This window comes from Mastacembelus armatus, chromosome 15 (genome assembly GCF_900324485.2).
Source record: "Mastacembelus armatus chromosome 15, fMasArm1.2, whole genome shotgun sequence".
Lineage (NCBI taxonomy): Eukaryota > Metazoa > Chordata > Actinopteri > Synbranchiformes > Mastacembelidae > Mastacembelus > Mastacembelus armatus.
The window spans coordinates 12,015,014-12,039,371 of record NC_046647.1 but is presented as its reverse complement, the minus strand read 5'-3'; the positions used below and the strand labels follow the sequence as shown (position 1 = coordinate 12,039,371).

The 24,358-nt window shown below is 41.0% G+C and overlaps 1 protein-coding gene across 2 annotated transcripts in view; it reads left to right on the top strand.

The window, feature by feature from the left end:
* LOC113132259 (zinc finger matrin-type protein 4) overlaps nt 1–22,057 on the top strand; it is a 44,925-nt gene extending 22,868 nt beyond the window's left edge. For both annotated transcript variants that reach the window (XM_026310240.1, XM_026310241.1), the window contains exons 5-7: nt 2,517–2,774; nt 12,241–12,337; nt 20,523–22,057. In XM_026310240.1, the coding sequence (XP_026166025.1) occupies nt 2,517–2,774; nt 12,241–12,337; nt 20,523–20,544 (377 nt within the window). In that variant the 3' untranslated portion in view covers nt 20,545–22,057. The remainder of the gene's footprint in view (nt 1–2,516; nt 2,775–12,240; nt 12,338–20,522) is intronic.
* The last annotated feature ends 2,301 nt before the right edge of the window (nt 22,058–24,358 follow it).

Below are 24,358 nucleotides of genomic sequence, written 5' to 3'. Positions count from 1 at the left end.
TTAATAGGGAGGGACAAATGAGAACTGAACTAAGCATTATTTTTAGTTCAAAGAACATTTATTAAGTGGGTTTGGAAAGCTTTAGTCATTCTTCAGTCAAAATGTCTAAAATGTATGAAAGGGGAAAGAAGTATGTGGAAATGTTAACATGCCAGAGGCACAAGAAGTAAAACTTTTGCAGGTGAAGTGCACAGACAGCCTTTAATTTATAAAGGTATTATGATTAATAATAAAAAAACCTCCTTAACAAATCAAGACATCCGCAAATTTATTTTTGTTCATGCTCATAATTGTTTAAAGATTAGTGTTTTTTCTTTTTTAAGAGTCATTGCTGGTGAGTCATCTCCAGAGGAGCTTTACATAATGTGATTCAAATAGGATTCAAAGTGAAAAGTCACAGAGCTATAAACACACAATCACTACGAAATGAAGTGCTATAATCAAGCCCCTGAGTGACTTTTGTTAAACTTTGGCCCACTTTAAAGAAGTGTCACTTCTCTACAAACACTGCCGTGGAGTTTCCACAGTTTTGTGACAGTGGGACCTGGAGGAAAAGAAAGAAGAGAATGAGAGCAAGAAGAGAGGAAGAGGGACCTGGGAGAGGAGACGAGGATTTCAGAAAAGATTAAAGTCAAACGTAACCGTCATGATCACTTGCAGATGAGTGCTCCACAGAAGATGCACAGCCAAGCCGACAGGCCTGTGCTGCACACGGGCACAGATATACACATGCACATACATAAGCAGTATGACGGATGTATGCACATTCTTCCTACACAATTATTTGCATTTTGTCACTAATATACACAGATAATTACACACTATGCACACAAAACACACAGTGGAGAGAGAGTGCGAGGGCCATGTGTGTTGGTGAGGGCTGAGATGGTACCTACAGTATGTTCTCCTTTTCACATTACAATACCAACAACTGCCTCCTTCTCCAGTTCTTATGAAAAACACCTGCTTCTGCCCCAGTGTGCAGAGATCACAGTCAGGAGAAAAGAAAGGGTGGACAGCAACAGTACATCCGAGGATCAGTGCCTGTTGCTGTTGTGCATGTGCTGACAGAGCTGAACCAGCAACAAAACACAAACAAACACGGCTGCTACTCCAGAGATTTTAGGATGGATTTAACTTCGAGATTAATGAGAGAAATATGAAACGGTAGTAGGAGAGGCACAGGGTTGAGTTTTCTAAGTGAGATGATAATGTGGTGAAGGCAAACACAAGCGAAGGGAATGTGAGTGGGTGTGGTTGGCGATATGAGCGGAGACACGGCCATAGATACAGTAACTATGTGAACAGAGCCCAAAGACACATCAAGGTACAAGCAACCAATCAGCTCACAGGGCTAGAACCGAGTCAACACAGGCACAGGCGCACACACACACAGACACAGACAAACACAAACACACACACATACACACATACACACACACACACACTGAAAATACAACACTTCACACTTATGGTCACTGGTCAACAATCCATGCATGATTTTCATTTGTTACCAGTGAGCTGGTGGTTGTTGTGAAAGTGATATGACTCATTTGGGCTTTAAAACACATGTGAGTGGGTTTTTGTTCGTGATCTAAAATATTTTAACGTGCTGTATTGTGGCTGGGTAGTCATACTCTGTAAGTCTGTGGTCATTGACACATTGTAGACAGCGAATCAGCACATTTGGACATGCCATCTGGCATTATAAGCTTTCTCGCACAGTTTGGCTGTGGACCTAACACCCCCTCCTGGTGTTCAAATAAACAGTTTGAGCAGGGATGATTTCTTTGGTACACACACTGTACCTTACAGACACAAGCAGCCTATTCTGGAGCCTCATTCATGCACAAACACACACACACAGGGCGTCACACATTTTTCCCAAGCGTGAATTATACATTTAATTCCCCACCCACATGCACACAGACACACTTTCAGCCACACGCATGTACGCTTCTCCGTGTGAGCCACTACTACGTCCTGTGGACATGTCAGTGCCCGTTGGCTAATAATGGGCAATCACCATGGTAACCAGTGTCATGTCACGAGTAGCAGATCACCTGAAAGTCTGCCTTTTTTTTTTTTTTTTTTTGAAATTCCCTCACAAAGAAGAGGAGAGACACGGAGCGAGATGAAAAGGGAGGAAGGACATGAGAGAAGAGGATTGAGGTTTAAAAAACAGAGAGGAAGCAGGAAGGTTCAGTATAGTAGATGTGAGTACAAAGCCAGTTTCAGCACTTGCAGACTGGTCCTGGGAGTGCTAAAAACCTCTTCCTGACCCTCATCTATGTCTCACAGATGTTGCCAACAGCAAATTATTGCTTTTTGCTCTCAGTCTCAATCAGCACAATGTACACACTGCTATGTGCTTTTAATTAAATGTGTGAGTCAGTCAAAAGCATACCTATGAGGTATCATCTGTGTGTGAATTAATGTGAATACTTCCTTCCTCCTACTGTGTTCCTTCAACCAACACCCCCTTCTCTCCTATCCTCTTCACTTCCTCACCCCAGATTCCTCCCCTTCCACCCCGCTGCCCACAGACCCTGCTGCGTGCCCACCTCCTCCCCCTGCCCTGCCCTGGCCCATGGCGGTGGTGGGTGGCAACGGCGGGAGAGAAGCCGGCAAGTACTGCTGCCTGTGCGGAGCCTGGTTCAACAACCCCCTGATGGCCCAGCAGCACTACGAGGGCAAGAAACACCGCAGGAACGCAGCCAGGGCACGCCTCCTGGAGCAGCTAGCAGGCAGTCTGGATGCCACGGAGAGCACAGGTCAGCCGCTTGGCCCCCAGCCCGACACAAGTGCCAAGTGAAGGGCAAGAAGGGTGTTACAACTCTGCATAATGAAAGACGATAAGGGCGAGATCACATTTAAGATCTGTGGCAGGGAGGGGGAATGTCTGAAATGTTCTGATGTCTGGTGTATGTTTCACAGATATGTTAGGTTAAACCATGTCAGCTCTTCACGTCTAAAATTAGCACTTTCAGTCGGTTACTGTAAAGACCAGCTTATTCACGTTTACCATACATTTGCATAAAAACATGGGTTCTATAGGCCTTGCTACTGCTCCAATCTGTCTACAGATGGTTGGAAAATCATTTTATAATGACCATTTTCAGTCCTGCAGGTTCGGTTATGATAATATATAAACAAGTGTTCCCCACTTTTTATATGTAATCTGTCTGTGAAGTCAGCTTCTAAAATTTGTTATTTGTGCCTGTGAAGAAGCTTTGAGAAAACTACTCAAGTGACATCATACAGATGTCTTGACACATTTAATTATGTTTTTTTAGGACTACAGTGCAAACTGCGGCATGGAGTTTGATGGGCAATTACCAAGAAGGGAGGGTTGCTGTAACTGTAGAACGTTTTTTGAGCTTGACCCACACAAGGGACTACGTCAGGAGCTCACGACATCTGCTGGATCGACTCGACTGTGGCTTGTTTTAAATCAGTCCCCAACACTAAATCTCTATAGCACTGCTGAAAGGTGTTTACTGAGTAAAAAAATCGTTAGGGCTGGATTCCAAACCAATAAAATGATAGAGTTCATTCATCCATTATCCCAAACAAATATTTGTCCCTCCCTATTAACAGGTTATCTCAGTCCAAGGGAAATTTTGACAATACCTTATTCATCATCTTTTTTTTTTTTTTTTTGCCACAGTCTGACCCTTCCACATTGCCTGTCTGGTTCACAGTTTCCTTGTATTACAGCGCAGCATTCTCACTTCTTAGTGCTAGCACTGCGACGTGTAAAACTGTCAAAGTCACAGGACCTCTGTTGGCATGCTGTACTGTATGTGCCATACTTAAGATAAAATACAGAGTGAGCAGCTCAGGCAGCTAAATAAAAACACAAAATCAAAGCATGTGAGTCCCACATGGTCAGGCTCAATAAGGAACTTAGGTACAACAATTACACTCAAATTATTTCTTACTTTCCATCAATAATGGGTAAGACTGAGAACACATATTTACTATATCAGGTCCAGGGTTTTATTTATTATTGTACATCTTTCTCGCCCCATTTATTTCTCTCCCCCTCCCACACAAACACTTCCACATATAACTGTAGCAGTAAGAGGACACTGATTCACATGCTCATTCGCACACTTCTGCCAGAAGGACACTCTAATGAAATTATTAATAGTATTTGGCACAAAAAGAGCTTTTCCGGTTCGTATGAGTGATATTGTCTACCATCAGCCTAGTGCAGCTCAAATGGGGGGGCAGAAACACAAGTGCCACACAACACCTCGAGTGCGTGCACATTTTCAAGCGTGACGCACTTGTACGTCACGCACAGCACACATGCAAATCTTCTGAGAGCCAAAGCTGCGCTGTTTGTTGTGTGCTCCAGGTGACATGACACAAACCATTATCTCAAGAAGCCAATCATATTAAAAGCATGAGTCATGTTGCCGCCTACACTGGCTCAGAGGCTTTACGTGGTGTCATGTTGGATATCGTCCCCCATCTACACACTGTGACCCAGATCCCACAACCTCAGCTTGCTTTATTTATTTATTTATTCGGGAGAATTTGACTCCGAATCTCAGCATGTAACTACAGAGGACGCTGAAAATAGAAAAGACACAGCAGCCATACATAAAAGTCAGGTTTTCCTTTTGTTTAATCCATTTTCACTCAGTGAAGAGTGACAATCTGTCACAAAATCTATTACCCGTCTTCTTTTCAAGGGCAATGAACTAGGCTAATACTTCTATGCGAGTGCACTGCTGACGTGATCTATTATATGTGCAATCAATCAAGTGTTTGTTCCAGTTCCTTTAGTCTGAAACACTTTGTTCATTGCAGTACAGCTTCATTGTCAGCACTCTCATATTCTTCAGTTAGACATGTTTGCACTGGTGCAAGCTTCTCACATCTGATTAGCTTTTATCACCACTCCAGGTGTGAAGTCACAGGTGTACCAGGTATCTCAAAGGGGAGGCTCGAACACGAGTCGGCAGCTGAGCTAAGAAACTGGGCAGGGGGGGAGAATGAGAAATGAGGAATTTGGTTTCAGCAGATCCATCTCTGTCCTGTTGTCCCCTTTTTCCCCTTTGTGGGACTCTTCTGTCTTTACGTTTTTTTCATGGGTTTACCTTATCCTGCTGCTACAATCTGTCTTGTGTCTTCGTTTGTCGTTGCTGTGGATTGTACTGTGTGTAAATGTGTGTTTAGACACCACCAGGGGCCCCGTTCTCTCGTCACGTCTCATCTGTCATCCTCATTAGCTCCCCACAAGGCACAGGTGAATTATTTACACACCACCATTCCCTCTCTCTCCAAACTGTCTGACTTGCTGTATTGTCTGGTTGTGTGTCCTATTGATGATACTGACCTTTACTTGTACTTATATTCTCTCTCGTCTTTATCCCCATCTCCCGCTCCTCCTTTTCACACTCCCAACCAAAATATATCTTAAAATCTCGATGACATTTATATCACCATTGTTTCCTGCTCTTAGATTTTTCTGGTGCAATCATGCAGACAGGGAGCAAGGGAGAATGTTGTTATTTTCCACAACTAGGTGTCAGACAAAACCCTTGGAGATGGATTACAGAGGTGGACAAGGGAGTTGCAGAGGAGGTGGTTACTGACGAGGGAAGGAGCCAGGCTGATTCAGCTGGTGTCTTTACATAAATCACAACAGGAGTAGAGACCCCTCAAGACAGAGTCAGTGCATTGTCTCTTCTCTCCTGAGACTCGGTAGAAAATTAGAAGCAGTGAGATAAGCGTCTAGGACTGCAGTGTGTATGTGAGGCCCCAAGAGAGGGTGAAGTACCAAAGCAAAGAAAATTGTGTGTAATTGATGACTATGCCCAAGCTGGGAGACAGAGTTGACCTGTCTGCCATGAGACAGCACTCACTGTGACACAGACACACAAGTGCGTACATGCACGCAAACAAAATATACTGTAGATCTACACACTTAGCACTTACTGAGTATCAAGACTCTTACCTTATAGGTATGAGTATGTCTTATGTCCATAACTTCAAGCATCAAGAGGTGACTCAGTGAAGCACCTAAAGAAAATTATATTCAAACTCTACAGTAGTGCTGGGCGGTATACCAGTTCAAAACTGACTACCGGTGTTTATTTTTGTCATGATATGAATTTTTAACAAATCTCAATACCAGTGTATGTTGCTTAAACAAGGGTTGGAACGCAGTGTGACACGACAATGTTGAAGAGGGGGCACTTTTCACTGTTGCACTGCTAAGCACACATGGTGAGGGCATAGCTGTATGTGTGACAGTGAAGATGGAGAGGACAGACGAGAAAACGATGAGACGAGACGAGAAAAGTTTTGAAACTGACACAGCTAACACAGAAGAACTTGTGCTAAAAACAGGAGCTGTGTCTGTTGTTTGAACATAGCAGGCAGAGCGTACATGGAACGCCATAACCAAGTGGCCGGCATAGTGTACAGGAACATCTGTGCCGAGTATGGGCTGGAGGTCCCAAGGTCAAAATGGGACACGCCTCCAAAGGTGAGGGAGAATGACCGAGCTAAGATCCTGTGGGACTTCCAGATACAGACCGACAAACTGGTGATGGCTAACCAACCGGACATAGTAGTGGTGGAAAAACAACAGAAGAAAGCCGTAGTGGTAGATGTAGCAGTCCCAAGTGACAGCAACATCAGAAAGAAGGAACATGAGAAGCTGGAGAAATACCAAGGGCTTAAAAAAGAGCTAGAAAAGATGTGGAAGGTGAAGACAACAGTGGTCCCCGTGGTAATCGGCACCCTCGGGGCTGTGACCCCCAAACTGGGAGAGTGGCTCCAACAGATCCCGGGAACAACATCAGAGATCTCAGTCCAGAAGAGCGCAGTGCTAGGAACAGCTAAGATACTGAGAAGAACCCTCAAACTCCCAGGCCTCTGGTAGAGGACCCGAGATTGAGGAAGACACACACACCACCCATAGGGGTGAGAAGGGAATTTTTTATATATATACAGTGGGTACGGAAAGTATTCAGACCCCTTTAAATTTTTCACTCTTTGTGTCATTGCAGCCATTTGCCAAAATCAAAAAAGTTCATTTTATTTCTCATTAATGTACACTCAGCACCCCATCTTGACAGAAAAAAACAGAAATGTAGAAATTTTTGCAAATTTATTAAAAAAGAAAAACTGAAATATCACATGGTCATAAAGTATTCAGACCCTGTGCTCAGTATTGAGTAGAAGCACCCTTTTGAGCTAGTACAGCCATGAGTCTTCTTGGGAATGATGCAACAAGTTTTTCACACCTGGATTTGGGGATCCTCTGCCATTCTTCCTTGCAGATCCTCTCCAGTTCTGTCAGGTTGGATGGTGAACGTTGGTGGACAGCCATTTTCAGGTCTCTCCAGAGATGCTCAATTGGGTTTAGGTCAGGGCTCTGGCTGGGCCAGTCAAGAACGGTCACAGAGTTGTTCTGAAGCCACTCCTTTGTTATTTTAGCTGTGTGCTTAGGGTCATTGTCCTGTTGAAAGGTGAACCTTCGGCCCAGTTGGAGGTCCTGAGCACTCTGGAAGAGGTTTTCTTCCAGGATATCTCTGTACTTGGCCGCATTCATCTTTCCTTCAATTGCAACCAGTCGTCCTGTCCCTGCAGCTGAAAAACACCCCCACAACATGATGCTTCCACCACCATGTTTCACTGTAGGGATTGTATTGGGCAGGTGATGAGCAGTGCCTGGTTTTCTCCACACATACCGCTTAGAATTAACGCCAAAAAGTTCAATCTTGGTCTCATCAGACCATGGTCTGGGAGTCCTTCATGTGTTTTTTGGCAAACTCTATGCAGGCTTTCATGTGTCTTGCACTGAGGAGAGGCTTCCGTCGGGCCACTCTGCCATAAAGCCCCGACTGGTGGAGGGCTGCAGTGATAGTTGACTTTGTGGAACTTTCTCCCATCTCCCTACTGCATCTCTGGAGCTCAGCCACAGTGATCTTTGGGTTCTCCTTTACCTCTCTCACCAAGGCTCTTCTCCCACGATTGCTCAGTTTGGCTGGACGGCCAGGTCTAGGAAGAGTTCTGGTCGTCCCAAACTTTTTCCATTTGAGGATTATGGAGGCCATTGTGCTCTTAGGAACCTTGAGTGCTGCAGAAATTCTTTTGTAACCTTGGCCAGATCTGTGCCTTGCCACAATTCTGTCTCTGAGCTCCTTGGGCAGTTCCTTCGACCTCATGATTCTCATTTGCTCTGACATGCACTGTGAGCTGTAAGGTCTTATATAGACAGGTGTGTGCCTTTCCTAATCAAGTCCAATCAGTTTAATTAAACACAGCTGGACTCCAATGAAGGAGCAGAGCCATCTCAAGGAGGATCAGAAGAAATGGACAGCATGTGAGTTAAATATGAGTGTCACTGCAAAGGGTCTGAATACTTATGACCATGTGATATTTCAGTTTTTCTTTTTTAATAAATTTGCAAAAATTTCTACATTTCTGCTTTTTTCTGTCAAGATGGGGTGCTGAGTGTACATTAATGAGAAATAACATGAACTTTTTTGATTTTGGCAAATGGCTGCAATAACACAAAGAGTGAAAAATTTAAAGGGGTCTGAATACTTTCTGTACCCACTGTATATACACATACATATATACACACACACACAAACATTTGGTCATACCGCCCAGCACTACTCTGCAGTGACTCTCAGCTCTACTCAGTATTTTAGCATCGTTCAGCTCGTTCACACAACTTCCTCGGCCCCAACAGCAGACAGAAACAATTAGTAACTTTTCGCCATATGAAGTCAAAATGTCCATGTTGTGTTTAATGATGATGAAATACACCTTATTCGAGTCTGGAAACTCATGTACAGTATCACTTTGGCAGTGATATCAAACAATACCTCGCCAAAATATCAATAAATTTTTAGGAACTGCTTTACATAATTAATTCATTATGATGAGACACAACAAACAGCATAAATGAATGTGCTGTAGTGTGAACCTGAAATATGTTTTTAAAAAACTGGGCATTTAAAAGCAATAGTTCAGAAAGACAGTTTGTTTGGTGTGTATTTTTTTTTTGTTGTCTAAAACAGATGGTCTTTCCGATAACTGTCACATTGACTACAAAGCTAATTAGTCTCACTGTAAGTCCTCCAAAAGTTTGCTGCCTGGTAAAATTCCACTTGGATTCAATCTGACTCTCACCCGATGCTCAACCCCTCTATGCAATGGTATGTGTGATATATTCCTGAGAGACGTACTGTCAAGCAATTGCTGCAGACTGTTGGTTTTGATTGCATCTCAATGGGCTTCTTTTTGGATCCAGTTCCTTTTTAATCTTGCAAAGCACATGGTAAACTAATGGGGTACCGCAGTACAAAGGCTCTGGGGGTAGTAAGAGCTCCATAAACTATTATCCTGCCTCCATGGTAAATAAAATTACAGATGAACACCTCTCAGTGAAATTCTTAGATGTATTTGTTTCAGCAGGAAGGAAGTGGAATAGAAATAGAAATAGACAAAATTCTACCATATCCCTGTGTAACTTGATGTTTAGTGTGTGCATTACACTTACGGCTCAATTCCTCCCTTTGTACCTTAAAATATGTTATTTAACCAAAAATGTTCATGCCACACTAGATGTCACATTGGTCAGGGGTGGCCACTACCTGGAAATCCACTAGAGACTCAAAAAAGTGGCAGTTAAAGCTCGGCAGAGCGTCCTAACAGAACGAGCCGTGAGCATCACGCTCCCAAGGGTCATGAGTGCTGCTTCAGCTAAGCCTGGATTCTAAGTAAAATATATCAGGCTCTGAGAAAGCAGGAAGACTTTCCATTTCTTTGCAACAAGGCTGTTGGAATAAACATAATTTTCATGATTCTCTGTGTGCTGAATGCAGCTCATTACCTTTTGACAAGCATTTAGGCGTTTCCATACCAGGAGTGCCAGCAATGCCAGAAGGCTGCATACGTTAAATGGCAGCCACAAACAGCTCCACACCCACTGCCTCAGCTCATCTCACCGCCTCTTTTCTCTCGCTCTCCCTGGCATATCTTCTTGTGTAATTAACAAGGCTTAGAACACCCATACAAATACTGCTCATGCACACACACACACACACACACACACACACACACACACACACACACACACGCACACACACACGCACACACACACGCACACACACACACATTCACAAACTCTGCACTGGGTGCTGTCACTTACATTGCACGCACACTTTCCCTGCATATAATTATTATGGATTAGGGCACAGTGTGGTCTTATGCCAGAAGTGCTTTATTAACCAAAACACACTATTTGTACTCTGGTCATGTTTGTGTGTGTGTGTATCTGTGTGTTCAAAAGACACACGCACATATTCTGGCACAGACAAAATGTAGCATATTGTACATCAGTGCTACTGGGCCAGGCATTGACATCAATCAGACTAAAAGCAGGGGAGCTTTGTGCACATACGCACATGCACATGTAACACTGTGTATACGAGAATAGACTTTGTGCAATCGTTGCAGCAGTATAATGTTATGGGGAAGTGAAAGGGAAGGAGACCGAGTTATCCTTGCTTTGTTTTCTAAATGATCTCATTTCCAATTAATAGCCTTTACATTAAAGGAGAACAGAAGTAATGACATTTGGGCAGAAGAGAATGTATTATCTCTCTTTTTTCTTTTCCACACACAGACTTTGTTATTAGCTCCTAATAGATGCAAAATATCAACATTTAAGCCAAGACGGTACTTACTCCAGGCAAGTAATTCACTGGTGGCTTTCTTGTAAATGACTGCTTGTCCTTAATCACCCCTGAAACACAGAGCAACTCAGGCAACAAGGAGTAGATATGCCACATTATGCAGCTTTAGCCCAGTTTAAATGACCTCCCACCACTAACTATATTACAACTTCATCTCCCACCATACTTCACCAATTACCGCCACAGAAGGTCAATGGGTGATGGAATAGACAGACAGCTCATAAATCTCAAGGACAGTAATGACAGCAGAGAAAAGGGCAACTACACCGACGCCAGGTTTCTATCACACACGGCCAGAATCAAATGGTCATCACCAAAAATATTTACTTTAAAAAAAAAAAAAAAAAAAAGCACAGTTCGGTCATACAGCCCAAACTGTCTAGATTGTTCATTTCTGATCTGACTAAAGTTCTGCAGTGATGGCTCTGCAATGTGCAAAATGTGAAATGTGAGAAAACAAAAATAGCACTTCGCTCCATCTCTGACAGAGACTGCACAACCAATTATGTCATGTTGCTGATTGCCTCACTCTCAGTGACAGAGAGCAGCTCCTCTGCTTTCTCTATCCTGTTGAAAGATTTTAAAAATCACTGCTGCCATGCTGTACTCATCACCTCCAAGAAGATGTTTTTTTTTTTTTGTTGTTGTTTTTTTTTTTTTTTTTTTTACATCACGTTTTCTCCTGTGGTCATTAAACCTCACCATGCATTTTACATCACTGCTGCAGTGTGAAAACTCATTATCTTTACCATACACCCATCTCCTCTTCATCTTTTTATACACATCTTATTCTTCTCCGGAAATTTCCTCTTTTCGCTCATTACTGTATTTCACCTACCCCCCCGCCTCCCCAGTCTCTCTTCACCCCACTCCATCAGTATCTCCATCCTCATCCATCTATTTTTGGGTGTTCATCTCGACCACCTGCAAACCCTCTAATTAGTTCACATCTGTGTTTGAGCCGCATCATCTCAAGCAGGCATTCACTAATACAATGCAAATGTGCACGCACACACAGCCACACACAGTATGACACAGTACTATCCAAGCCACAGCAGTGTTCTTTTCTTACCCCCAGTGTCCTAATTCTTCTCACCCTGTTAAAGTTCAAGCTTCAAAAGGCACCTTCACTCACACACTCACACACTCTCACACATACACACAAACACACACACACACGCACACACACACCCTTGGGCACTAGAAAGGAGGAGGCAGTGATTTAAGCATCTAAAAATGTAACTGGCTTTCTGCTAATGATTAGTCTAATCAAATCTTTTTCCAGATGCAGTCTAATTAGCAAAATTACCCTGCATTGCACAGTGTAAAAATAAGACTGTTATGTGGTGTCAGTTCCATTTTTTTTCCATTGTTGCTCATGTTGCTAAAGATCTGCATGATCAGGATACTGGAGCTTAATGATTTTAATGAACCATACTTATTCAATGTGCTCTCACAGTAACAGCTGTATCTGTGTGGTTGTGTGTTTGTGTCTCTACAGGGCTGCGTAGTAGTTACTCCTGCAGTGTCTGCAGTGTGGTCCTCAACTCCATAGAGCAGTACCATGCACATGTCCAGGGCTCCAAGCACCAGAACAAGTGAGTACAACAACATAGCGTGTCAGATGGGCTGCTGGATGAACAGTCAATCCAATCAGAAGAAAGAAGGAGTGTGTGCAACTTTCTGAAACACAAAGTCTGACATTCGCAGCCAATTCATGCAGTGCCTGACCGGGTGTGTGGAGGTGTGAAAGTAGGAGGAGTTGGAACATCTCTCTCACAGTCTCTCTTTAAATTTTACTGAACAGTACTTTAACTACTTTAAACAATTTTCTTGAGTACCGACCGTGATACCATAAATGCCACCAAAGAAAGACTGTCTGAAAGTGTGCACCCTTATCCCCCAACTATACAATTTATTGCACTCAGACTATAAAGACACAAAAAGGTTAAGTAAGGATTAAACTTGAAGCCTTGCTGAAGAGATGAGGTATGGTTTGTCTTTAATCTGATTCAAGTGTTTTGGAGACCAGAAGATTGAAGCCTAAGCATTTATAATGCATTGTTTGGTAAATGATAAGAGAGATTTACAGTTCCCCAGTTCTAATGGGCAACAAAACAAAACAATGGGATTGACACAGTGAACCCTAAATTCTTTTTATGAAATTAATCTGTTATGCACATACACAGTAATTTTGTAAATAAGTGAGGAGCTGAGACGGAAACTAATTTATAATGAAGTATGACAACCTGTGGTCAGTTAAATGGGATTCAGAAAATGTAACCACATCTAATATAATGGAAATTACATCCACCAGCTAAAAGAGTGAAACATGGAACTGTTACATTTCATGCATTTAGCATGAGATAGCTGTGAGCATGACTCTAGGCGGCGTATTTGTGTGTGTCTGCATTTCTTTGTATTTAAAGCATGATAATTAAAATTGTGTAACAAATGGAGTATTACTTACATAAATGGCTGCTTCAGGATATCATTTTGTTGTGCCTGGAATCTTTTTTTTTTTTTTTGTATATCGATGGTGCATTTCTGTATATCTGTATTTATCCAGCCTGGAGCACAACTTGTCTGGGCTACACAAACCAAACTTCTGCAAGCAAGTTAACTCTTAGAAAGTGGTGGGTGTAGTGAGAAAAACAATGCTGATAAGGATGAAAAACAAAAAAAATAATGGGATAGATTTTCTTTTAGCCAAGGTTACATTTCAACTGTTTTTACTGCATCCACTGCTGACTGCACAGAGTGGAGAATTTATATGATTTATTATGGCACTCATCATATATATGCTACATAAATGATGAAGTATGTGCTAGATATCGACAGTACTATATTTATAACTCATTTTTCTCCTCTCTGTCCTGTACACTTTATTCAAACAAAAGCATCATCCTAACATAGTCATATAACTTGGTTTCGAGAATTATTATGTACAGGACTAGAAGACTAGATTGACTAGATTGATTGTTGCTAGATTGACCCCAAACTTTCAAGACATTAGGGTCAGTATATTTAAATAAGGCTGATGAGTGCACAGATACAAAGGCAAGAGAAGGGAGTTGATTTTCACTGTAAATTTGACAAATACACCCCCTCACACTGGAAGCTTCTGCTGGGCTCAATAGATAAACAACTTTTTCTGATATGCAGTGTTCCATTTAAAATAATTTGTTTAAAGACAGCTCTTCACACAGGAGTTAACATCAAGGCACTAAAAATTAAAAGACTGAGACCAATCTAAAAGAGGAAGTACAGAGATAAAATAATTAAAGAGAAAGTATAACCCAAGAGTTAAACTTAACTGACTGTTATGTAGAGTTTGTGCAAGTTATATTCTGTAAAATTAACCACTAAGCAATATACTGAATGCTTAATACAGTCTTTAAGTGTATCAGCTAAACTAGGAAGTATGATTGTTGAGATGTGTAATTATTCTGCACAGAGGTTGTAAATAATGGAACAATGGCTCATAACTCTCTCCTGTCAGCTTTACTGCTACAAAGCTCAAAAGAGGGCAGGCAGGCATGTTTATGAGAGACAAAGGGAAAGTAAGCATTATAGACAGACACAAAAAAACACAGAGCCACAGATGAGGAATGCAAAGAGACAGAAAGACACATCGTGTTTGAAGCAGTCCAAAGAAATAAAAAAGAACATGGAGACAAAAGACTGAGATCAAATTGATGAGGACAGACAGGCAGACATGGAAACATGCTGCAATGCAGGCAGAAGCAGGATGCACTGAAGACAGAAAGGTGCAAAACTGCAGCAGAGAGAAAATCTTCTGCGACAGACAGAAGTGAAACCAGCACTGCTGAGCCCTACAGGGCTTTAGGATGGAGATGATGGACAGGACATCAATGTATAGAGGGCAGTGAAAGAGAGACTCAAACAGGTAACAAGGGAGATTTACAGTAGTAGTACTGAGAGATAGTACTGAGAGGTCACTGGATAGAAGAGGAGAACGTCCCTCATCCATCTTATACAGGTTTAAAAAAGAGCAAATTGGTGTAAATTCATTCACTCACACATAATTTCTAATACAAATCCTGTTTCAATACAGATTAGTGCATGTGCTTGCAGTGCAAGGCATGTGGTACTTTTCTTTAATTCTGAAGTCCAGTTGCAGGATTGTGTCAACACTGAACTGTGAGGGAGATGCAGCCTTTTTAAGCACATGGTGCTCAGGTTTCAGTGGTTCATAAGTAATCGACCACATAGCTATGACATGTTTCTTAGGCAGCTGTTTCATTTCAGCACAGAACAAAAAAGAGTTCAGCTGTGGCTCAGGCATGATCAAGAGCTGATACACAGTCTGAAGTTGAGTTTTCTGCCAATGAGACGTGAAGGTGGTAGTGGAAAAATAAACAAATAAAAAAAACAACAAAAAAAAACAGGAAATCCAGAAAATGGCAAATGACCTAATACGGCAAAGAGCACAAGTCGTGGATGACTGATAAATCATTTGCATGCCTCCAGTCCTCCAATACCATGCATTGCATCTAAGTCCTTTAAGCAGCATCGGCAGGATTTCAGACTTACAGTGTGCATAAAGTAGGAAATGTCCCTGAGAAAGTGTCAAAGAACAAGCCATACAGTGCAACAGCCCTGAGCCTTGAAGACTTATTGCGAATGCATGCACATTCTGCAAAGTGGTACAGGAAATTAGTCTTGCCAGCTCTGCCGCACAGCTCTATCGATCTTCTGTGAAACACAGAATAAGACCAACTGTTCCACCTCATCGACCTCACTTCCTGTCTTCACCCAGTCACTCAGGTGCAACACTGTACGAACACACTATAAAAATGTGTGTTAGAAATCACTTCAGGCTTAGTCTCTCTTACTCACATACACAGAGCCTACCCATTCCTACGTCAGTGTGCATTATACTGTAGTCTTTGAAACACAGTAGCATGGGAGCAAGATATGATAGCAAATAATGTTCCTGTCACATTGTATTGTTGCATTTCTGCTGTCATGGGAGTGCAAAACAAACTGATTCGCGCATGCACACACACACACACACACACACACACACACACACACACACACACACACACACAGTCGTGTTTTACTATAGTTATGAGGACACTTGACATAATACATTCCATAGACCCTTACCCTAACCTTAACCATCACAACAAAGTGGCTAAACTCAGCCCTTACCCTAACTTAAACCTAATTTTAACTTTACCCCTAAGTCAAGTCATAAAGTCTTGAAGGCCATTCAAAATGTCCTGACAACCCCAATATGTCCATACATGAATGGCAGAGTAAAACATGTCCCCACTACCACAGAAAGGCATGTACACACACAGTCGGGCTGGAACAAACCCTCATAAGGACACATGATCGAGAGCTATGAGTGTTTTTAATGCAGCACATGGCATAAGAACAAACATTTTTACAAAGTCTACTTCCTATGCAGTGTTGTGCTGCACAAATGTTTTGCACATGCATATGTGTGTGTGCATGTGTGTAAATGTAGAAAGACGTATGAGGCTACTGAGATTGTGCAGTTCATATCTTTGCGTCGTTTACAGGGTGGACACAAATTGTAATGTGAAATCTTCCACCCGAACTTTAAGTGACTGTGTGCACGTATGTTTGTGGGCCCTGTGTGTCTTTTCACACTTAGGATGAGCTTTGGCTTGTGTAAGGAGCTTTCCAGCGGAGACGAAAGCACAGCTGACAACAGCAGCGGATTAAATTCTCACTGAAGAAACATCCATGAAAACCATGTGCGTGCCTACATATATTTATGTGTGTGCGTCTGGCATTTGGAATGCGTCATCATAAAAACAACAGATTTCTCTATTCTTTAAATAGCTGCATGCATGTATTTTGTCTGCCAGCTCTCCTTATCTGTACTGTGCATCTGCTTCATACACAGTCACCTGCAGGCCATGTGAAACTACACAGTCACTCCAGACTGGGTGCTGTAATTGGACCTGTACAGGGTGATAACAAGACAGATAAAACTAGATAAACTTGGCAGAACAATTTCACAGTTTACAGTGTGTTGCAATTAAGCCTCATACATTGTAGATGGCCAGCAGTCAGAAAGTAAGCAGATATATGAACATTAAAAAAATGTGAAAATTGAAGTATGAACATAAGGCTGTTAGCAGAGCCATTTTCCAGCCGTATAGCTGCGTAACAATTTGGCAAATATTCTTATGACTTCCCAGTCTGCTCTTATACAATAATTTCTAATCAAGTATTCAAAGTTGTATATAAAGGGTAAACTAAAAGACCTTCTCAACAGTACTGAGGCACAATTCAGATGAATGAATCAAAGTAGTATTTTAAGTTATTTCTAGTAGTAGTTATTTCTAATTTTGTCTCCATGGAGGTCTTCAACTTTACAGTAAAATATGCTAACAACTTGATGTGCTATGCTGTGCTGTTCAAATTTGGGAGATATATTTTCATATACTGTATTGTGATGGCTTTTATACAATCATTACGAGAAATTTTATAGTGCCTGAAAAGTTTTTTGCCATGTATACAGTACACACATTAAGCAAACACGACAGATTTAAAGGAGGGGGAAAAAAACAAGGCAACAACTAAAATGCATTTTATTTGACAAGAACTGTCTACAGCTAGAACACAACTACCCCTTTAATATTATCAATGCTCACTTGAACTGAATGGCTTTTATTTATATATGTTTATGTGCACAGCTTGCGTATGCGTGTATGAGTGTGTGATGTTGATGTTAACGCAGGCCCCAAGGGGATAATGGTGAGGTCGGGAACAATCCATTTAGCCTACTCACCCTGTAATTATTCAGCACCGGTATCACAAAGGACACATACACGCAAACTACAAAACAAACTAATGCACATTTAAGAGGGAAAGGCACAAAAACAAAGAGGGTAGAAACGAGTGCGAGGGATTACAGTGCTTAGTGTAAAAGTCTCTGAATGCAAATGGTTGAGCTATCGACTTAATGGGGAAGGCTTGCTGCATGTATGTGTGCATGCGTGCCCCGTCCCTGCTTGAGGCAAGGTGAAAGGTTAATTCAGGGCTGTCGCTGGTTAGCTCGCCTCTCACATGCCTCTTCTGTCTCGCACTCACACTCACACACACACAAACAAGGCTTTCCTTATCTCCCCTAAAGACACTTGTCTTTGTCTTCCTTCACACCTTCTGCCAAAAAAAAAAAAAAAAAAAAAAAAAAAAGAAGTGTTTGGATACACATACACACAGCCCTGAGCATCACTGTCTGTGATGCTAATAAGGTGAAAGAGGGGGGTTCATGCCCAAGTCATGACTCATAGCTCTGCTCCCTTAGCAACTGCTACAACAACTACATTTACCTGGCGTGCACCCACAGACACACACCGAGCATGCCAAGGTGACTTTCACATCCTCAAAAACACTACCCGCACACACAGAGACACATACGCTCTCTGACACTTATCTTCACACAGTAAATCTCACATCCCACATCTGGGACACACTCTATTGAATTAGTCCATTAACTACCTCCTTCGCTCACCTTTTACCTTCATGCATTGCACATTCCTTAAGCCTGTCACATCTGCATCTATGTTTTTAACTGTATAATGCTTATTCTAATATTAGTATGTATTAAAATGTATGATGAGAGATAGGATACAATAAACTTTATTAATCCCCTAAGGGAAATTCAGGTATTGTTATATTTGGTATTATGTGCAGAGGTAGGTGAAAGGCAATGCCTATGAACCGTATCCAGATCCACGTAAAATAGTTAAATATTCAGTAGCTGATGCAAACTGAACTGTTAAAATAGTCCCATGATTTTTTTTTTTTTTGATTCCGTGATGTTCCCATAGAAACAGTTGACAAAGTTTTCAAAACAATGGCATAGTGTTAGGAGTGGCAGCTGGTACCTGCAGTTTAAAATTTGTGTTTTTGAGCAACTTCATGTCACATTTAGAGCCGTTATGAAGGCTCCCCTCTGCGTCTGTGTAGTTCAGAAAACTTTAACTTATTAGTCTAACAAAATTCTCAGCAATAATTTTTACAATCTAAGGAAAAGGCCTGACATTTCCTGGTTCCTCTGAAGAGTTGAGGCATTTCTATTATACTGTAAATTTATTTTTGACTGTTGATTGGTCTAAACACTGATGGGCTTTTTTCATTATTATTCGCAAAAAAAAAAAAAAAAAAAAAAAAAAAAAAACTTAGCTGCACTGGTAATTTATATATCATAAAAAGGACACGGGGAGAAATAGCTTCATGTAAAAAGTCAAACAAGATGGGAAACAAGACTAAATTTAATTAATTGATAATTTCATGAAAAAAAAAATACTCAGAATGGAAAGTAGCCATTACTTACAGCCCAACTTGAGAGTTAATTTGTCTCTGGTACATGGGAACACAAACTGCATTCTACAACAGTATTGACACACTTGTCTCTCGAAATGCACCAGTCTCCTCGTTCTCTCTGGTCCCACTTTCTGCCCCGCACCTTTCCTGTTGTTACCCTGACCCATGCTAAGGTCCCTGTCCCCTCTCCAAGAACAGAGCAGACAGGATGTAGAGGCCACTGCTTTAACAGCCATTACCAGGATAGGTGCTGACAGCTAGAGTGTCTGCGCATTCCTCCCTCTTTTCCCCTCACCTCGTCTTAGTGCTCCAATTAGAGCACAGAGAAAAAGTGGCAATTTAACAAGAACTGTGATGAAAATGGTGGAACTGTACTTGTGCTGTTTCAGGGATATGTTTTCATATCAGACTCAAAGCAGCAGCCAAATATGGAGACAAACATCTTATTCACGCTTTGTGTTTCTGCCATAGATTGTTTCTAAAGTAAGGTTAAGCAGAGAGAGCTAAGCTCATACTGAGGAAAAACACTTCAAAACTGCAGCGTGAAGTTACAAAGCACCTCAACCTGACAAGAGAAACCATTATGCAAAAAGCCACAGAGATTAAAGAGTTATTGTATTACTTGAGCATTGTTGCAGGGATTACTGTTGTGACACTCAGGCAAATGAATAACTGAGACCAACTCTGAATGTTAATTTGATATTTTCATTTCAGTTATACTTCAGGGACCAACTGCTGTCCTTTAAATTCCCCCAGACCATGAGGAGGAGCGGTCAACATACAGGAAATCTAACTTAAAACCGCTTATTCAATTCAGTGCATGTTCCTTTGCATAAGCTACAGTCTGACTTATCTTTGTTTTAATTAAATGTGGTGTGTTTGTCTCTGGAGTTTCGCCTGTCACCATGAAAAACATTCAGAAGCCCCAGATAAAGCACAAAAAAAAAAAAAGTAATTATTGCACCTTAAACATGAGGGTTTATGTGCCTATCTTTTTCTTTTGTTTTAATTTGGGGAAGAGCCAGATAGAAGCCATAATAGACGGCTGTAATTACAGAAGATTGTGAAACAGGATTACTGGTTAATGCTTCCCATACAGTGGAGTAAAGCAGTCATTTCTGATAAAAGGAAATTCTTTTCAGTGCAGCAGAAAAATAAAAGCAATACAGCGCCGCAGTGTTACATCTCTGCAGATATGTCTTGTTACATTACCAACCAAGTATTTGTGTATTTTGCTCTCTGTGCTATATTAAGAATGGCATGAGACATGGATTTACAGGTAAATGAGATTATGTCCCAGGGGCCAGGCATAGCAGAAACTGAATATCTTTCTCCCCACTGGGCTTGATGTTCCCTGTGGTTAAGGAGGCCTGTCTTGTCGGATCTGCCTGTGTCAGAGGCAAAAACAAGACTAACAAATCCTTTCCTGTGTTTTGTTTTCAGCCTGAAGCAACACCAGCAGTAAGCCACCGAGACAGGCCACTCTGGAAAGAAGAGATGAAGACAGAGATTATTGGAATAAACAACTTCAGAAAATGGGACTTGTGTCAGAAACTGAAGAGTATGAAAAAGTAGTGCAGAGTAACTTCCGTGTGTGTCTTTTGTGTGTGTGTGTCTGTGTGTGTGGACAGTATATGGGTGTCATGGGCATCTATGCACGAATGAGCAGTATGCATGTGTGGGTCATTGTGAGTGTTAATTTCTATCTCTGATCTAAAACTATATCTCAGACTTATTCAGCACCTAAGTGTTTGATATGAGTTCTCAACAACAACAGCCGTCAGAAGAACTGAGGCTGCATATTGCCATGTAACTCCTGTGTGAACCACAATCCTGAAATTCAACTGATGTCAGAGTGTTGCCCAGAGTGGTAATAACCATTACAGTGATTGTCAGTGCAGCAGTAATAACTCTATAACTAGACCACCCACAAGTGTTCTGACAGTGATCCAAGTCTGAATGCAGTCTCCTGTTCATACCTGCACTTCATACATGATGACATACATGGCATATTGATGGTTCAGTTCAGACCTACTCAGGCCCAGACTTTCTAATCAAAGACAAGAAAACTTCCAATGACCTCAGCCATTACAGAAATGAGATAACTTAAAAGGGTACAGTATTTTTGGTTATGAAACTTTTCTTTCTAAATGTAGTGGGATGGTGTCACTTCCGCCCCCCTTTTCGAATGATCATTTTGAAAACCCATCTTTCCATATATTCCATACAATCACAACTTGGAGATGTGGCTCGGTTACAGCCTAGAAAGCAGTGGCACACAACAGCAAAAAGACTTTTAAACTCCTGCTCTGCAGTGAGGGTCTGTGCAACTTTGTGAATCATCTACTGTTGAAAACATTCCCACAGCACTGAATACCAATGTTGGATGCAGTCCAGAGGTGACAAAAATCTCTTCTCTCTGGAGATGGGTGACATGTAGATAATATATATACATATATTTTATTTTTCTGTTGCTAAGGCCAGAGGAAAAACAACTTAACTCCCAATTTATGTAGCAGCCAACTGTACAACACAACTGGGATGTAATCAAATGCATGCAAAATGTATAACGTTGCATTCACTTGCCTTTATCAAACCTAACTGCTTGTGCATTTTTGGGAATAATGATGCTTTAGTGATAGCTTCATATAGCATTACTGCCCATGCTTGCACCTTAACGAAGAGGTCATCAAAAGATTTTGATACCTAGATATTGCCAGTCTCTGCGTAACACCCATCATCTGTAGTGTTTTCAAGGTTTGTACAGTAAGTTTCATCAATGGTTTGTTGGTTATGCAACATAAAATGAGCAGACTAGACACTTTGCAGTCCTAGCACTGAGACTGCCCCTGAGCAGTTTCTGAACTGGAAAAGGACTCAACAACACACCACTCAGTTTTAAGCTGTCCTCTATTAATTCTTGTTAGTTAAAGGTCTGTTTCTTTTTATGTAAACACATTAAAAAAGTTTTTACTTTGTACTTTGTTCATTTCCCTGTGAAAAAAGTGAACAACCAGGTTGGAAATTGTTTTCTTTTGCGCGTATATGGATGAGTAATGGTTTTTATGCAATCACACTGTAGTACAATATTAACAATGTGGGTTTGATGTGAAACAGTTTAACAACACAAAAAAAAAATGGTTTGTGAAAATAAGCAGTAGCTGCAGGTTTGTGTTTTCAGACATACAAAGGTTTTGTATTTGATATTTATCTGCACTGACCTATTTCTCATGGATATTATTGAAAATACAAAATATTCCACCAATACACCAATAGGAGCATAAACTGTCTTTTAGTGGGTTGTGTTTTGAATGGATAACCATCAATAAAAGTAAACTCATCCTGAGCTGAAAGGTCAGTGACGATGGACTAAAATCCACCACATGGAAGATGGTCAGTGACTGTATTCAAGCTGTTGAGGACATGAGGACAATCACCATCACAGTCAAATAGTGTCACCTCACTTACATGTGACTGTTTTGGCAATGGATTCATAAAACCAATTCAGGACTACAGACTGTTGGACTTAACACGACATCTAAAATGAACAACCCCTCTGTTGTTGGTAATACCATAAGAGAAACACAAAAACATGAAGTCATCTGGGATTTTTTTGATGTGCATCAACAACTATTATACTACACTAGCTCCTTTCTCTCCAGCACTGGCATATTCACAATAGAAGTGCTGTCTGTGTGTATGTGTGTGTCGATATCACAGTCTGTGCAGAGAATGACTATGCCATGAGTCACATATTTTAGCAGATGTTACATAATCTATGACAGAGATGTATCTATGGGTAGAAATTCTGTGATATGATGCTTGCAGGTGGGTGTCAGTATATGTGAAGCTGTCGACTGCACTGGCAGTCAAGAGACTTGCTGTGAGCACATTTGTCAACACACCTGATAATGAATACAATGAAGATGACAACTATATTTTCTCTTGTAAAATCCAGGAGTGTTTTTTTTTTTTTGTGCTTGAAAAAAAAAAAAAAAAAAAAAAAAAAAAAAAAAAAATCATCTGCTATCTCACACACACATACACATTTACACACACACACACACCACATCTCGAGCTTTGCAGTATCACCCTAAAACCAACAATATAATAATTAGCATAATAATGATACTGTTAAGGTATTCATCGTTAACCTCCTTTTATTCTATAACCCTTTATTAGCAATTTACATTTCCAACCTTTGTATGTTTTTTTTATTTAACATCTCAGCCAAAGGCCAAAGATACTGTAGTTTTATACATAATAGATCGCTGAAATGTGCAATAAGAGCTACAGAAACCGAGCATTATTCACATTTCATTTCAAAATTTTCTAAAAGATATGAATGTGCTTCAGTGCTTTTTAGTGGAGAGGTTATGTAATGGTGACACTGTTCTGCAATAACAAAGACATTTTTTGTTGTTCTGTGAACCTTGGTGCGATTTAAATTAGAAAAATAGTTAAAAAGTCTCTTCTTACAAAATTCTACTGTAATTAGATCTTTAAGGCACTTTCAGACCATCCATCCATCGCTTTCAGACTTTCTAGAGACTCAGTTACGAATACGCCAACAGATGGATATATGATTTTTGGGTTTGTTTGTTTTTAAAGAAAACAACCAGGTTCAGGTCAGTAAGACTGAATTTGAAGTGTGTAACGTGGTTGAAGAGCACAGAGGAAAGAAGAGTAGCAGGATGGAGTCAGTAGAAGGAGCACTGGGCATAAGGCACCATAAAAATGTCACATTCTGCACATTTTAGCACCCCTAAAACTCTGATCCTAGATTCACCCCTGACAGTAAAAGAAAATTGGCTTATCAGGGGTATGCTAAAAGCACCATCACAAACACACACACACACACACACGCACCTTCCTTGAACTAAATGAACATAATAGCCCACTGGCTTCCAACATGAGCACAGTTAGACTGTGCTGAAATGTATCGGCACAACGGGGCAAAATGTTTATCTTTCTTGTAATTTGCTTGAATGGAAACCAAACTTATTCAAATAGAACAGGTCCAGTAAATGCATGAGAAAGCAACAGCAAGAAGAATGTGGCAAGAGGGAAAGCAAATTGGTGTCAACAGGAGATGCTCTGCGCTCTTAATGGCCCACTGTAGTCAACAGGAGATGAGCTAAATTAAACATTAAAGCTGGTCTTTTATCAGTGCGCCATCCAACCTCTGTGTACTGTAAAGTCAGTGGATGTGAGGATACTGGCCCACTCCACTTAGCCACTTACCCCAGAGAAGGGCATGTTATCTCAGCACATCCATA